Below are 15560 nucleotides of genomic sequence, written 5' to 3' on the forward strand. Positions count from 1 at the left end.
AGCAGGCCTCAAGTAGGCAGGGACCTCCAGCAATAGCCCCCTCCCCCCCTTGTCTCCACTGCCAGCCCTTAAATGAGGTCTGGTAAGGGATGGATCCTGGCTCCACCCCTTCCAATCACTCAGGAGCACTGCATGCACCTGAACTCCCCTGGGCTGGCCCTGCCTTCCTACCAGGTGCTCAATCACTGCTTCAGGCTGTGATTCAGCATTTCTGCTACAGCACCCTTACCAGCTAATCAATCTGAAAACAACACTACTAGTTGCAAGGCTAAATTGACCGTTTTTTCCTTGCTGCCACCTTGAAGGAATTCCCAGTGTTTGCTAAAAGCTAAACTATGTTTCAATGTGACATGCTACTCTTCATAAATCACATCCATTTCCCACCAAATACTTCCTCTTTCATACAACTGATTTTTTGTGTTTCCTCTACTTTTTGTTCCTTTGATCTTTGTGAACATAATGGTTTTTAGACAGAAACATTATTTGTGTTTGTTCTTATTGAAAATATCACTGCTGCTTTGTGAAGCACAGCTGAGAGAAGCCTTAATTCGATAAGAATTATTATTTCACAGAAAGAGTGCTGTTGCATTAGCTAAGCACTGTATTTAAATTGCTTTTTGGTACAATGGGTCTCACTTGGACTATTTGGATAGTTCAATACTGTACACGGTAAGGTAGAATTGCACTAATAAAATCAAACTACAAGTGCATTTCATCTGTTATTGGGTACTTTCAGTGCTTCATAATTAACTTTGGTCAAAAATTACCCCTTTAAGCCCAAGAGATTAATTCTCCCTTAACTATATTTGTGTATAACAGGAAAAACAATCATGCCTTGGTTTCCCAGCCTTGGATGAGCAGTTTATGGCATTTTTTAACCTACAATAACTGTGGACGAATTCCAGGTCTGTGATTGCCGCTTACAAAGTGAATTTCACGCTGATTTCTTTTTATTTAACTCCAGGAACATAAACACCCTAAACTAGGGTTTCAGCAACATGCTTGCAGTGCCTGGCCTAGCAGTCTGGTTATGAGGGAGATCCCTATGCTAGGTCTGAACAAGGCAGTTTGGGTTGAGGAAGCTGCCCCAACAACAAGCCCACGGACAGGTGCTCTTGTACAGCGCCTGTTCAACATGCACCCTTCCTGCACGTAGTAGTTTAACATCCTTTTGATACTTTTTTTTTTTTACATTGGACCACTCACTTTTTAGTTATGCTTCCACCTCCAATTATTTCCCTTCACTGCCGCTCATCAGCTGGTCTATCCCTTATCCCTTTCCTTGAAGGATGTCTCAATAGCAGTGAAGACACTGATCTTGTGATTGTCAGACAGTTTTTGTTACTCTTCTTAACATAAATTGCCCTCTTGAAAGAAGACAAATGAGGAAGCCTGGTGATTTCTGTCAGAGTCAAGGAGAGGCTCTCAAGTAAAGCTCTTACCAAGTTACTTGGGCTCTATTAAAACAATCCAGTGACAAAAGAGCATCTGCAGTCAACCTCTATATACAGGCAATCACAAGGATAGCAACTTGCATTACAAAGACTCAATTACTACAAATATTTAATGTCCCCAAAAAAATCTCATAATTCCTCTCCCTGAACTATTTTGGGATGATGCTCAGCAGGAATTTTAAGCAGTCCAAGAATTTGAAAATAATTTGATTTTTTTTTTGCTTTTCTTTTTACTGCTTTTGATTAGCTTACAACCCAATTAGCAAAAATTTAGGAGTCTAAAATTACTTTCACAGAATTATGGAATTGTTTGAGTTTGACCCTTAAAGGCCATCTGGTCGAACTGCCCTGCAATGAACAGGGACCACTACAGCTCCATCAGATGTTCAGAGCCCATCCAGCCTGATCTTGAATGTCTCCAGAATAGAGCATTTATCTACTTACCTACCTGGGCAACCTGTGCAGTGCTTCATCACTCTCACTGTAAAAAAACCTTATATCCAATCTAAATTTCCCCTTTTGCCTTGAAGCCATTTCCCTTTGACCTATAACTGCTAAAGAATCTGTCCCTTTTCAAAAGTAAATACAGGAAAATATTCACTAATGCATATTAAGTAGTTTTTCATATATTTCTACTCTTATGTCACGACTAAAGAAAACTCTAGATCACAAAAAGAAAACATGGATCACTAATAACACCCACCTCAGCATTAAACCAGGCATTTATGAGCTCTGCTGCTCCTAATACAACTGATATTGGGCTCTGTAGGATTCTTTTTTTGGGATACATGAGCCTTTCTGTTGCATGGAGGTTGCTGAAAACCTGAGAAGTCTCAGCAGCAAAGTCAGACCTGGGTCAAAGAAGTGCCAAACCAATTCTTGCAGCCCAACTACTATCTTATGAGCTTAGCATGTAAGGAAAATCTATGCACATACTGCCACCTAATTTTTCTCCATCTAAACTGCTGCAGACAGAAAGGTACATAGAGAAAAGGGCCATACAGGGCTTGCTGGTGCGCCAGGAGGACGGCTACCTTGTCTGTCCCCAGGAAGTTGACCAGCTTATAGAGAAGCCACTAATAAATGAAGTAGGCTATACGAACTGAAGGTCATTCATCAGCTAAACAGGGACAGAAAGTCTATTGAGAATGTATGTGACATCGCTTAGAGCGTATCAGTCTTTGTGATGTCTGCACATGACTGAAGGCCTGTGGGATGGAGAAGAAAAAGAAGGGAAGAAGCAGAAATGACTGGCACAGTGGCATGCTGCCTGTGTTGAAGGGGAAATCAGTCTGTCTGTTAAACAGAGGAACAAGAAAAAGGAGACATACAGATGGTCTGGCTCCCAGTGGTGACAGAAGCAGTTGGTCTCCTCTCCTTCTGTTTGTGACAGTTGTTGTCACCTTATTTTGAAGTCTCCTAAAGAAGAGGTGGGAGTCACTAAGCTACTGAAAAAAGCAAATGGATGAAAATGGATTGTGTAACTAATCTTAACTGTTTGGTCTAGGAGCAGTGATTGAGGCTGGCGGCACTGGTGACAGCCCACAACAGCTGATGGTGCACCTCTCTCCCAGAAACTGCAGCCTAAGAAGGAAAGAAAGGTTTCCACTGTTTGTTACAGAAAAAGAGGTCTTTGAGAGTCAAGCCAGCTACTGAGTACATGCTTGTACCAGCTCTGGACCCACAGTCTGCCATCTCGCTTGGGGCCATTTTACCACAGCATCGTTTTAACCAGACTTAAGGATACCTTATGCACACACAGTGCTACCAAAATAGGAAGGTACAAAAGGATGTCCCCCCAGAATAAGGCTCCTTCCCCTATGAAATCTGTGCTGCTCCCAAAACACACTATTTCACCTACGAATGCTCCAATAAACTTTTGTATGTGTAGGGAGAGAAGGATGGCTCTTGATTTAGGGAGGAGTAAAGGATTTGATCTCAGGAAACTTTACTTTCTCTGCAAAGCGCTACCCACATCTCTTTTCCTGTCAGGGTGGCAGAAAAAAAAACATTTACTTTTGTAAAGATAAAATTTTCAGAAGTATATAAAATGCTTTAGGACCCTTTTGGCCTTTTTTCAAAATAAATCCTACTTACTTTCCCTTACAAAAGGCAAAAAAAAAAAAAAAAAAAAAAAAAAAAAAATCAGTTTTTTTTAAAGGATTTTTTTTCAAACAGTCTACTAATTTCAAAGAAAGCCAGATCTCCAGCAGCTCCTTACAAGAGCAAGTAAAATTACAAGAATTTAAAGCAGATCAAATATCAACTCCTTGCATGGATACCACCATAGTTTGTTTCAATTTCATTTTGCTTAATTCTCTATGGAACAGAAGCACGCTCAATCAGATTAAGGCTACTTTAATTGACATCTGCCCCCTTTAATGTTACACCTTACATTTCTTCAGATGAAAGTCCCCTCCCACATTTAGAAAAGTCCAAAGCAAGTAAAAACTTGGACCTAAATCACTACCAGTAACAGGACCTGATTGCCTAAGTTATTTAGATGCTAATGGACATTTTAACTATGATTGTGATTTTTTTTTTCTCCTGCTGGAAATCTCTGCTGAGATGGGCTGTACCAACAAGCCCTTGTCATCCACATGTCATCACAACCCATGAGTGCTCTGCAGACCCTGGACCTTCCCCAGCAGCTGCGTGGCAAATTGTGCAAGGACCCCATTTCTTCTGTTCTAAAAGAATGCAAATTGAGACTGAAAAAAACACAAGGTGGTGTTAATGTCACCAATCACAGAACAAACTTTAACCATGAACTGACTCACACCACTGCTGCACTTTTGGTCTGACAGGCGATCCTCAGAGTGCAGAATGGGACAATAAGAGTATTCCTGGAGAGAAACTGAAGGACAGCGATAGGCACAAGAGAAGGCAGCCTGGATGCTGCTCACCACTCATGGTGATCTAGGCTGGGCCATCGCTTCTCCCAGTATCACAGCACAGAGACCTAACGAGAGCTTGTTTCCCATCTCACAACACAATTTGAGCTGTCCAGAGATTGCTTCACCCCTAGTATGCTCCAGGAAAGCAGTATTTGCAACCCAAGATCTAAGGACAAGATGACATGCAGATTTTTTTTTTCCCCTCTTTTTCTCTCTTTTTCTAAGCAAGAAAAATTAGAACACTATTAGAAACCCCCTACAGCCCTTTCGGTCAGAAGATTTCAGATTAGGCCATATCTTTCCAGAGACCAATCATCCAAACTAACACATAGAGACTTTAACATTCTTTTTAAAATACATTGCCCAGCATTAGATCAATTAGATTTTGGGAAAACTAGTTCTCCTCATACCTGCTGTCAGCAAGTGGTGACTGCAAGGTTCAGCAGTGACATGCATGCACAGCTAGAATTGGTATAGATTAGGGAGGGTTTGCATTTCTGCAAGACAGACAATGCTGGAGAGCATTATCATTGTGCTGTTACACCCTGTGACTCAGCACAGACTCCAGTACCTCCCTGCACACCCAGGAGAAAGATTTTTCTCTTTCTTTCCAAAGGCTGAGCCCAAAATAAGCAGAGTGTGTTACACAGGAGAAAAGGTTCTCTCATCACTCACAGTTGCCTTTAGCTCTGTCATGTTAGACATAAACATGGAAGATCCCTCTCTTCCATGGCATCCCCTTGGTGATGCCATCCAAAGCAAAGCCCCAAGTTCCTGTGCAAAAGCAGAAATGATGCCCAGCAAGGCACCACTGAGTTACCGTTAAACCATATTCCAAAGTTTACCTTAGTTCCTTGAAGGGGTCTGCCCTGACATTGGGAGTTTCTATAGATTTAGGGAACACTGTGCCTTCTGCTCCTGAAATCACAAAACAAAACAGAAGACAAATTGTAAACATTATAAGCTGTTATCAGGGGAGTGATTGTCAAATCATACCTAGGTGCAATTTTAATCTGACCCCATTTCCCCATTGCCTGACCCCATTTCTCTCTCACACACACCCCTTCTGTCCCCAGGAAAAGCTAAATCCTTATCATCTGAAATTGGTTGTCTCGATTACAATTGGGATTTGCCTGTAAGCTGCACTTCAGGCTGTAAAATTTGTGTCCTGAATATGGGAGGTGTTTGCTGACCCAGCTGATGCAGGGAGCTTGGAACAGATACCTCTCTAATAACCAATGCAGCTACATCTCCCACTAATGAACCTGGATGCATGTCATGAAATTATTTCTTTTGCTGGGCTCTGAGAAATAATCAGAGGAAAACCAAATTTTGGCTCAATTACTGCAGGCATCTCTCAGGTCAGGCTGTGCTCTTGTCATTTCTGCAACAGGTCCACGAATGAGCCACGCTGCGTCTCTTTAGAAAAATGTGCTCTCCAAATTTCATTTCTAAGCCAAAGAGAGCCCATAAAATAAGCTTTTCCACTAATTGTTCTAATTTTAAAAAGGGCATCTAATCAGAATTGTTCCTTCCACTAAATGTTCTTACATCATTGCATGCCAGCCAATGGACACTGCATGAACACAAATCTTCACCTTTCTCCTGCATTTATTTAGTGACAATGACCCAACCACCTCAACTTTTTCTTCAGTTCTCCAAAATGTTATGGCTTTCTGTTCTGTGAACATGAATTATTCATGTTTTCCAGACTTTCTACTGTTCTTTTCTGAACCCATTCCCCTTCTAAAACATTGTGTTTGAGACCTCACCACTGGACACAGCTGTCCCCAGGGGGTGTCACCAACCCTCCATGCTGCATTATGCCACTTATTGTTCTCATTGAAACATTCAGTGCCAGCACATCAGTGAATGATATAGTCTTACCCATGGCAATAAACAAGAAATTCATGTTCCTGTTGTCCTGAACATAGCTGCCTGCCCAGGGAACAAATCTGACCTACATTCCTACATCCAGACCTTACATGCATTTACACTGTGACCAACTAGCCATTCATTATCTGCGTTCCTCACAGCAATTTCAGTGTCTGCATGCAAACTGTACCAGTGGCATTTTTTAATGTCCTTGGTTTTTTTTCTTTGATAAAGCTGATGCCAGCTACAGACCCTGATGGGATCATTTAGATATGTTTGAGATTGTTTTTAATATGTCCTATTAAAATTGTTACCTATGAGCACATTGGAAGACGATGCAAAATGTAAACACAACACCTTTTTGTAACTACTGTTATAAGGGAGAAACACTCATGGCTTTGATGTGAGTACACTGTCTTTGCACTGAGATAGATTAATGAAGCCATCCCTATGAGTTAACAGAAAAAAATGGAATGAAAATAATCACTCTCAACGTCTGTAAAACAAAAAAACAACTCCTTTTTAACCTAGAGAAAAACAAAGTAATCTCAAAAATGACAAAAGCTGTCTAAAGTCTGAAGCTTTATACTTGGGAATTGAAATTGATTCCATGGCCCAATATAGATATTTAGCTCTTAAGTTAACTATAAGCCTTCATCGTTACAAGTTGTCAGAAGCAGGTGCAGCTTGCCAACCATGAAGGTTATTATTATCTGATCTGTCCTCTCTCAACAGTTTCCAAACAATTTAAGACTCTGCTTATCCACACAATTGCCTTGGTTATTAGCCTTCCAATGAAACTTATTGAAAGATGTAGCCTGCACCCATTGCATAATAAAATAATGATTTTTGAGGTGAGGAAGATGAGAAAGTGCTGTGGGAGAGGTGCAGGGAGATATTCTACCACTTTCCCCACTTGCATCGCTCAACAGGTGACTTTGTTTATGCCAGTAATTTTCATTCATTTTTACACACTAAGTGTGAGATCTGCAAGTAACCAGAACACCTGCAGGATGAGGAGAACTGACATACTTCTAGTGACCTGGAATATTCCAGTCTTTCATTATGTCTTTGAACATAGAAAGCAACTCTGGAAACTAAGCCAGTGGAGACTCCAATGCAGTTATTTCAGGAAGACTGAAAATGAAAAAGGCTTCCTCTCCTTTCACCCATCCCCTGGTTTTCCTTTCCCTTCACGCAGTCCTTAAACCCTCTTCTTCTGTGTTCATCATTCCCAAATCCATGGAAGAGTCCCCTAAGAGTCCTGGGAACAGAAACGAGACTTCCAAACCTTTCCGCTTCACTCCTTCAATACGAATTAGAAATGAATGCCACCTGCCTTGACAGCATCAATTCTTATTATTCCCTCTTAAGCACAGGAGATCTCCCACAGGGCTGCCTGTCCCTGTCACCGTGTAGGACAGCAGCCACAAGGGATGCTGAGGAGCCAGGGTTACACCACCCCTCCCTCAGCTCTGGCTGTCATCAGCTGAGGGTCTCTGAGGGCTGGCTGTCATCCAGCCACCAGAGAAACACTGGTAAACGTTTCTCACCTCTGTTTTTCAACCTCATCATGATTTTACTGTCCATAGTTCTCTACCAGGGGGCCCGCAGTTGGACTAAATGCTCTGAAGAAGTCCATCCTTTGTTTCACCTTGCAGCCTGATGATTTCACTGGATGCTCATCCTGCCCTGGACTGTGAGAAATAGTAAATAACCATTCTCCATTCTTTTTTGTGCTATCTGAAATATTATAAGTTTGGAAATGTGCCCAATTCCACCACTTTTCTATTTTCCATGAAAAGCCTTGGTCACTGCCTCCCCCTGTGCCTCCATACGGTGATAAACATTTGGAAAAATTCAACTACACTGGACATTTGTGCCAAAGTCTGGCTCTCAACCACTATAGAAGTCCCCAGCCAGGCAGTGACAGCATCAGTGTTGGACTGCGTTGAAAGTGAAATCTTTAGGCTGGAGGAAGTGACCTCATTTAAAATTTTTACTAATGGCCTTGGCACAAAAAGAAGGAAAGTTTGAGAGAAATATGCTGTTGACATGGAATTAGGCTGTCCTGGCTCTGCAGAGGACTGGGCTGTCATGGTAAAATGAATGAGTAGCCTTAGGGAGTAGAAGGGAGAGGGTGAAATTTAAAAATAGGAATCTAAGGTCATGTGCTTAGAGAGAAATGAGGATTTCTGCTCCACGCTGGATGCTCCCTGAATGGGAACGTCCCATAAAGAGGCCATGGGGTACTCATGATTCATAGCAGTAGGACAGGGCCAAATGAAAGGCAAGCATGTCATTAAACTGAATGAGAAGAGGCAAGACTAACAGAAACATGGGAACAAGAAAAGACTGGCATTATTTTAAGAATAACCAGTGAATCCTTGAATTGAATTTAATGTAGCCTCCAGCTCATCCTCACTCAAGGATCATGTGCAGACAGAAAACACTGTCTGATTGCAGGAACTGAAAAAGCCTGCCCTACAAAAGAAGGCTAGAAAGACTAGGTTTTTTAGTATAGCAGCACGATGGTGAAGGAAGGATATGAATGCTGTGTATAAACACATTAGGAGGATAAATAACACAAAGGAAAAAGAACTACTGGCTATAGGCCAAAGTTGTCATGAGAGCAAATAGCAGTAAACTGGTTCCAAATACATTTAGGAAGAAAAAAACAGTTTTTTTCTTTTCTTTTTTTTTTTCTTTTTTTTGGGGGGGGGGGGGGGGGGGGCGCAACAGAGGAGTGAAAACAGGAACAACTTTTCTCTTACAGTGGATGGGACAGACAACCTAACAGACTCGACAAACTCATGACTGCAAGGTGTGGGGAACCAGATTTGCAAGACCAGAAGGTGCTTTGCCATCCTGCATTCCCACAGGCTTATTTTCATTACTACCTACCCTAGGAATGCTGGGTTTTGGCAAACAGTACTAATGCACAGCTCCAACAATGGAAGACTTAGCTGCTGCAATCTCCCTTCTCAAGCAAAGATACTCTATCCGTCTTCTCCTTTTGCAAAACATAAAACAAAAGTAAATTAAATTTACTATTGTGTAATACAGCTTCTGCTTCCTGAATTATCCTTTATTAAAACATTTGCTATCCAACATGAAAAATGCATAGTATAAAATTTCCATTTCATTGCCAAGTATTGAAAATATTTTTTGCCTTCCGAGACTTGCTGCTGCTAAGGGCAGCTCACCTGCAAACAGCCAAAGACATTTAGAAGAAAACAATCATATAATTTGTACTTAAACATACTGTATCATACATCCCTAGGCAATAAACTATTCCTTCTCACAGTATTATATCAGAGTGACTCCTATTAAAAGCCATACCTACTTGATTCCCTCTTCTGACACTCTCTAATTTACCACCAATAAATGTTCATAAACAGTTTGACTGAAAAATCCATACAGCCATTTCAGCTTTATTTGAAGTTCCATTTAATGTCCCTCAAAAATGATTTCATCAATGTGTTTCCATTAGCTGGTTCTCTGCCCAATAACTTAATTCCACACAATCAGTCAGGAACTTACAAAGCATATGACAGCATCTACCTAAAATGTTCTGAATCACCATGAAGATTCACTCAGTGAATGCTTTCCCCTCCCACCCTCCCTCATACATAAACTGAGGGGGAACTTCATGTGAGAGCAAAAAACAAGAACCTTAAGCAAGGAAACATTCAGTATTCGATCTCAGTGATTATTTTTGCTTTGCTTCCCTCCCTTCCTCCCTTCCTTCCTTTTTTTCTCTTTTAGAATTGAAACAAAGAGAACTGGAGAACAGGTCTGCCAAATAAGACCCTGCAATTTCTTTGGTACTTCAGGTACCTTAAAAGCCAAGTGCCACATCCAGGACATAAGCCTGGTTGCAGTTTGCAAGTGAGTTGCTGGAGTTACAACCACCTTCTTGATCTCCTCTTGCCTCTCTCTCCCTTGCTCTATGCACTTTTGGCAATCACCTTGCTTTATAATATGAATCCAAAATACATGAAATCAGACTGTGTTTTTTATCAAGTTTTAGATTGAAACAAAGCAGAAGCATTGTGTCAGTATCTCTATGCTGGTCTGCCAGTCACCTGTTGAAGAGGGTCTTTGAAATGTTAGCTCTCTTCATCCCTATTTGGAATTAGCCAATCAATCTCCTGAGCTTTGTGACAAAAGACTGGCAGATTACAAACACACCACCAAGGCAGAGGCTCTGTAGTGTGACCTCGGCAATGGCTGGATGCCAGTAACTCTGTAGGAGAGAGAGGGATTTCAGAGGCCCCAAGAAAGATGCAAAATCTCAACTGGAACATGCAACTTTCTTCACCAGCAACATATCCAGCAAGACGAAAGAGGGAATCAACAGTTCAGCTTTCCTAACTGCTTCTTGTTTTTCCTGTGCCCTGCAAAATCATCTGAGCTGCATGACTCTGTCCTGGCACCATCCCTAGTGCAAAGGCAAGGGCCCATCCTGCTCCCCTGAGATACAACTGGGCTCCAGTCCCTGTGACGAGATCCTGATCACATACTGCTCCCTCTGCACAAAACTGTTGCTCTAGACTTCCACTGCTCTCAGCTGCAACAGGGAGAAGAGCTCAGACACAGCGCAACAACAGGTATTTTTGGACTAGTGATTGATGCTCCTGCTGTCAAGGGTAGGTGGCAATCAGCTGAACAGCACTTGGGGTGAACAGAACACAGAGGGAGAAAAATCAGGTTTCTACTCAAGTGGAAATGTACTTGGTGAGCTATTCCCCACTTTCCTATTTTTACTTTTTCTACACAACAGATTATTTCCCCAGTTTGTGCATTCTTTAAATAATAATGCCACATCCACAGTACATTTTTAGAGTTGTATACCACTGCTTTATAATGAAACTGGGAGCTCAGAGCCATGTGCCAGACTCGGTGATCAGGTTGGCTTAAGTGTATCTTCTCCTTAGAACACTGCCTTAACATAGCACTGTGCAAATGAGGGGAGAAGGAAAAGGATTTGCTTTGATTTTTTTTTTCTAGCTAAGGTCAATAGACAATGTATTGTGTGCTGATGATCACCAGAAACTACTTCTATTTCCACAGTTATTGATCAGGACACATTCAGCAATTTGTACATGAAAATACTCATCTGATGAGGTTCTATCCTCTGCAGATCTCATTGGGGTAATATGTGACAGTCTCAGAAAGGTGTCTGGGCAAACAGGCATCCAGGAAATAAATCCAATCCAATACAGGCAGAAATGATTTGCGCCCACTTCTTTTAATTCCTAGCTTTAAAAGCCTTATTCATCTCTAATTTACGTTTTTAAATGGATGAACATAGTAATTGCTGTTGCTCCCCTTGAATCCCATCAAATCTGAAATCAATGAGGTCTATTTCAGGGCCCAACAATAATAGCACGGCTAGGTTAACCCACCGCGCTGAACAAAAGCCATAAAGTTTCTTTCCTATTTCTTTCTGCTATTGGATAAAAATGGTTGACTGCAATGGTCTGTCTGCATACCTTTGTGCCAAAGTGTTGAGGGGTTGTTCAAGGACAATCTGTGTAATGAGTGGCGTACACTATCAACAGAAGTGTTTTTAATAAAGATGCAACATAAATTATTTAGAATCTGATAGCAAATATATTTTCTCTCTTTCACTATCTGTAACTAAGAATATCCCAGGACTTTGGGATTTGGACTTGGCACCAGATATGCACATGGGGAATGAGTCAACCTTAAGCATTGGGTCAGGCCAGAAGGGAACTTCTTGTGCCTCCAACACCAACAGCTTCATGGGATGGAGGAGAAGCAGTTCTCTGACTCATAGTGCTGACAAATACATGGATCCCGCTTTTAAGCTAGGCAACGTGCAAGCAATAGGATGAGCTGCAAGATCTCAAATGAGCACACAGGTCTTTACTGATGTGTGTGACTGTAGACACATGTTGAACTTGCAGCCTAGCTTCAGTGGTTGAGCCCCTGACACACATAAACAGAAAAGAACAGGAGGGCTTGTATCCAAACTGAGAAAAGACATACGAAGAAAAAGTTGCTACAACCTCTGCTGACCTCTGGATATTTCCATCTGATCTAGTTTTGTGGTCGTTCAATACTTTTTCTGCAGGTCAACAACAGCAAAGTCATCACTGAGCTCCTTTGAAGCTGTTCTTGGCATTCTTGTGTAAATTTGCAAAGAAATTCAGGACAGCACCTGAAGTGGGAATACCCAGTGGAAATTTATCAAGGAGAATGTTCTTTTGGCTTCAGACAGATCAGGTTGTGAAGGCTGGAGAAGGCACTCAGGAAATAAAACATAAATCTGCCACACTTTTAAATTTGATTTTGGTGTTTGGTGAGCGTACAGTATGTTTCTTTCATAATCCTTGTGACATTTAATCAATATTAATCTGATGGTGGATGATTCTTCTTCTTCCTTAAACAGGATTAAGGAAACGCAATCTGAAAGCACGTTTCAGCCTGGACTGGAAGCCTATACACTTTACATAAATGCTATCCTTTTTGCCTGGAATGTACTTTGAAGCAAAAGCAAACAGAAAAAAAAAAACGTATTGCTATTTCTTCCTCCTGACACACATTGTTCTCACCAACAAAAGACAAGTCTACAGTCTGGATAAGTGGGTTCTGAAAAAGAAGGGCAATGTTATTTGAATTCACTGTTGAAAGGAATAGACAACAGTGTCTAAATAGACCTATTGCCCTGAAGGCAGCACAGCGATCAGAAGCATTTGGTGAAGACCAGCACTCCTGTTCAAGCTCTGGTCATTCTAATTTTTTGCCTAATATGATAGGAGACTTTTTTTCCACCCGAAACGCTGGGGAAAAAGCAATCCAGTTCAACCACATCCACTTTTTTTTTTTTTAATGTGTGATTTCTGAATTGTTACCCTGTTACTGCTGATTACACATTAAATCGCTTTTTCATGCCTGTTAGTTTGACATGGCAATAGCACAATTCCTAACTGAGACAAAAAAAAAAAAAATTTTTTTGTGGCTTTAATCGCTGACAGGAAACATTTTTTCCCCTGCTGCTCACGTTTGCTAAACACGATTTTTCTTCCAGTACCACAGATATGCAACGAGATGGGATGAGACTCCAATGCCATGAATGAAGGCTGCAGACAGTGGAGGCTGCTTCCAGCCGTGCCGGTGCCAATGCTCAAATCTTTCATCTGCATTTGTCAGCACCTTTCCCCAGTTTTCTCATTCTATTCTCTGTTCCTTTTCTGCAGGACCAATGACTACATGACAGCTTGGCAATTGCTCCAGGACTGTATTAGTACTACTGCTTAATTACCTATAGAGAGTGAACAGCCAATGTTCACAACTGCTTCCTGAAGAAGTTCAAGCATCTTCAGCAAAAGGTCAAATGCCTGTCCAAGCCTTGTGAGCAGCACAGCTAACATGGTCATGGCACGCTTGTTTCTCTTGCCAGGAGCACAGAAGGGAGCTTGGAGCAACTGCTACATCCAGGTGTCTCTGAAGCAGCCTGAGTGAGCGGGAACTCATTTGCAACTGGAGGAACTGGGAAAGGCATCTGACACAGTGCTGATGGTCCAGTGTTTGCTTCCAGAAGCACAGCACGGAGCCACAGCCGTGCTTTGGCTGCACCGAGCCCTCATGGAGTCAGCTGCAAGATGCAACTTTTCAGCTGCTTTTGCACAGGAAAAAGATCGCGGTAAAAAATACTTATATTTGCTAGAAATGAGTATTGTAGCAACATTTCTCCCTTGAAGAAACTACCTACAGACCTATAGAAAGGATACTTTTTTTGGGAAAATGTAGAAGATCTAGACACAAAGATTGAAGCTTGCCATCTATCTCCAGGCACGGAGTTGCAGCAGACACACTGGTGAGGCCAGAAAGCTCTATTTCCTCTTTGGCTCTGTTCAGATTTCAACACTTGGCTACAACAGTTACTCAGTCTGCCATAAACAAATCAGCAAAATACCATTTTGAAATCATAATGGCTGCTGTAAAGGGCACTGTGCATGTTCTGACCCATAAATAATTGCTTTTGAAGAAGGGTGCAGGAAGCAAAAATGGGTGGTGAGTTGTTATATTTCTAGCTTACACCACACTCTAAAATGACTGGAACCAGTCAAATGGCTTTGCAGATTATTTTCATGAAATACTTTTTCCATGATTTTCATGAACTACTCTTGAACTCATTAGAGTGACTCTGCTGTAAATATTGCAGCAAACATAAGCTGGAAAGAATATACCACAAAGCTACAAAAATTGTAATATTGAGGAAATGTGAACAGAGTTCTCTAACCAGGCTGGTCTTGCAACAGCAGTTCTGCAGGATTCCTCTTTTCCTCCCTTCAAGCTAATTCAAGGCTTTCTATAGATGTTTGTGTACGTGAAGCTTTTGAGACAGCTGGGCAAGTTTGCACAGACAAATCAGTTCACCACACTCATATTAAGTGCTGTTTTTCTCCCATTTAAAGCAAAAGTGCTGCAAATGCTATTTAAAAAAATCCTTCCATGAGTACTAAAACTCAGTGCTTATGAATAAAAGGTGCAGCTACTGGTTGGTTACTTGAAGGGAGGGCATGAAAGGTGTTGGCAAGCTCTATGGTTCCAAGATCAAAGGTGTCTTGTAGCCAGCCATTGTACTGGAGAGGGCTGCAATATGTGGGGCAAGTGGGTCACATATTTGTGGAGGAGCTCCTGCAGTCCTTACACTGGGGGACAAAAAGTACCCTCCTCAAGTTGGGGTTTTCCACGTAACCAAACTGTTATTATTGCATGATTTTACAAGAAAAAATTTAGTGAGAATCACATTTACCAAGCACCCAGTGTGGGAATCATTCGGGGAGCAATCCTTGCCTTCATCTGTTGGAGGTAAGGGATCTTGTGGTTTTGTGATTGCTCCTACCCTTATCACAAGGAAGAAAGATCATCTTAAGAATGGTTAAAAAGTGTGGTTGATGTGTAACAAGGCAGCCTGCAGGAACGCATCTTTGCTGTTTTTAGCTCAGCTCATTGCAATGCATGTGGATTCCCTACGAAGCTTAGCCAAAAAGAAAAAAAAGAAAAAAAAAAGGTTTATAAATCCATCATAAATATTAAACAGCAGAGTATACTGGCAAGTTTCCCTGAAAACAAACTTCAAGAAATAATCTCCAAAAAAGATGTCATGGCCCTTGGGAGAACCGACACTGGCATGCCATCAGATGTTGTCTCATAAGGCTAAATTAAGCATCTGACCAGATTTTAATTTCTGTAAAAACTCGTGCTAATTTAAATTGCTTTAGATTTAATTAAAAATGCTTTTGTATAGAGATAATAATGTAACCCTGTTAATTAGTATCAAGTGGCATCTAGAGGG

General features: G+C 41.3%; 1 protein-coding gene across 9 annotated transcripts in view; it reads right to left on the bottom strand.

Moving 5' to 3' along the window:
- The window catches only part of SGCD (sarcoglycan delta), a 309270-nt gene that overhangs the window by 29453 nt on the left and 264257 nt on the right, over positions 1-15560 (bottom strand). For all 9 annotated transcript variants that reach the window (XM_048961004.1, XM_048961005.1, XM_048961006.1 and 6 more), the window contains one exon: positions 5197-5269. In XM_048961004.1, coding sequence (XP_048816961.1) covers positions 5197-5269 — 73 coding nt within the window. The remainder of the gene's footprint in view (positions 1-5196; positions 5270-15560) is intronic.

The sequence above is a fragment of the Lagopus muta genome, chromosome 14 (genome assembly GCF_023343835.1).
Source record: "Lagopus muta isolate bLagMut1 chromosome 14, bLagMut1 primary, whole genome shotgun sequence".
Taxonomy (NCBI): Eukaryota; Metazoa; Chordata; class Aves; order Galliformes; family Phasianidae; genus Lagopus; species Lagopus muta.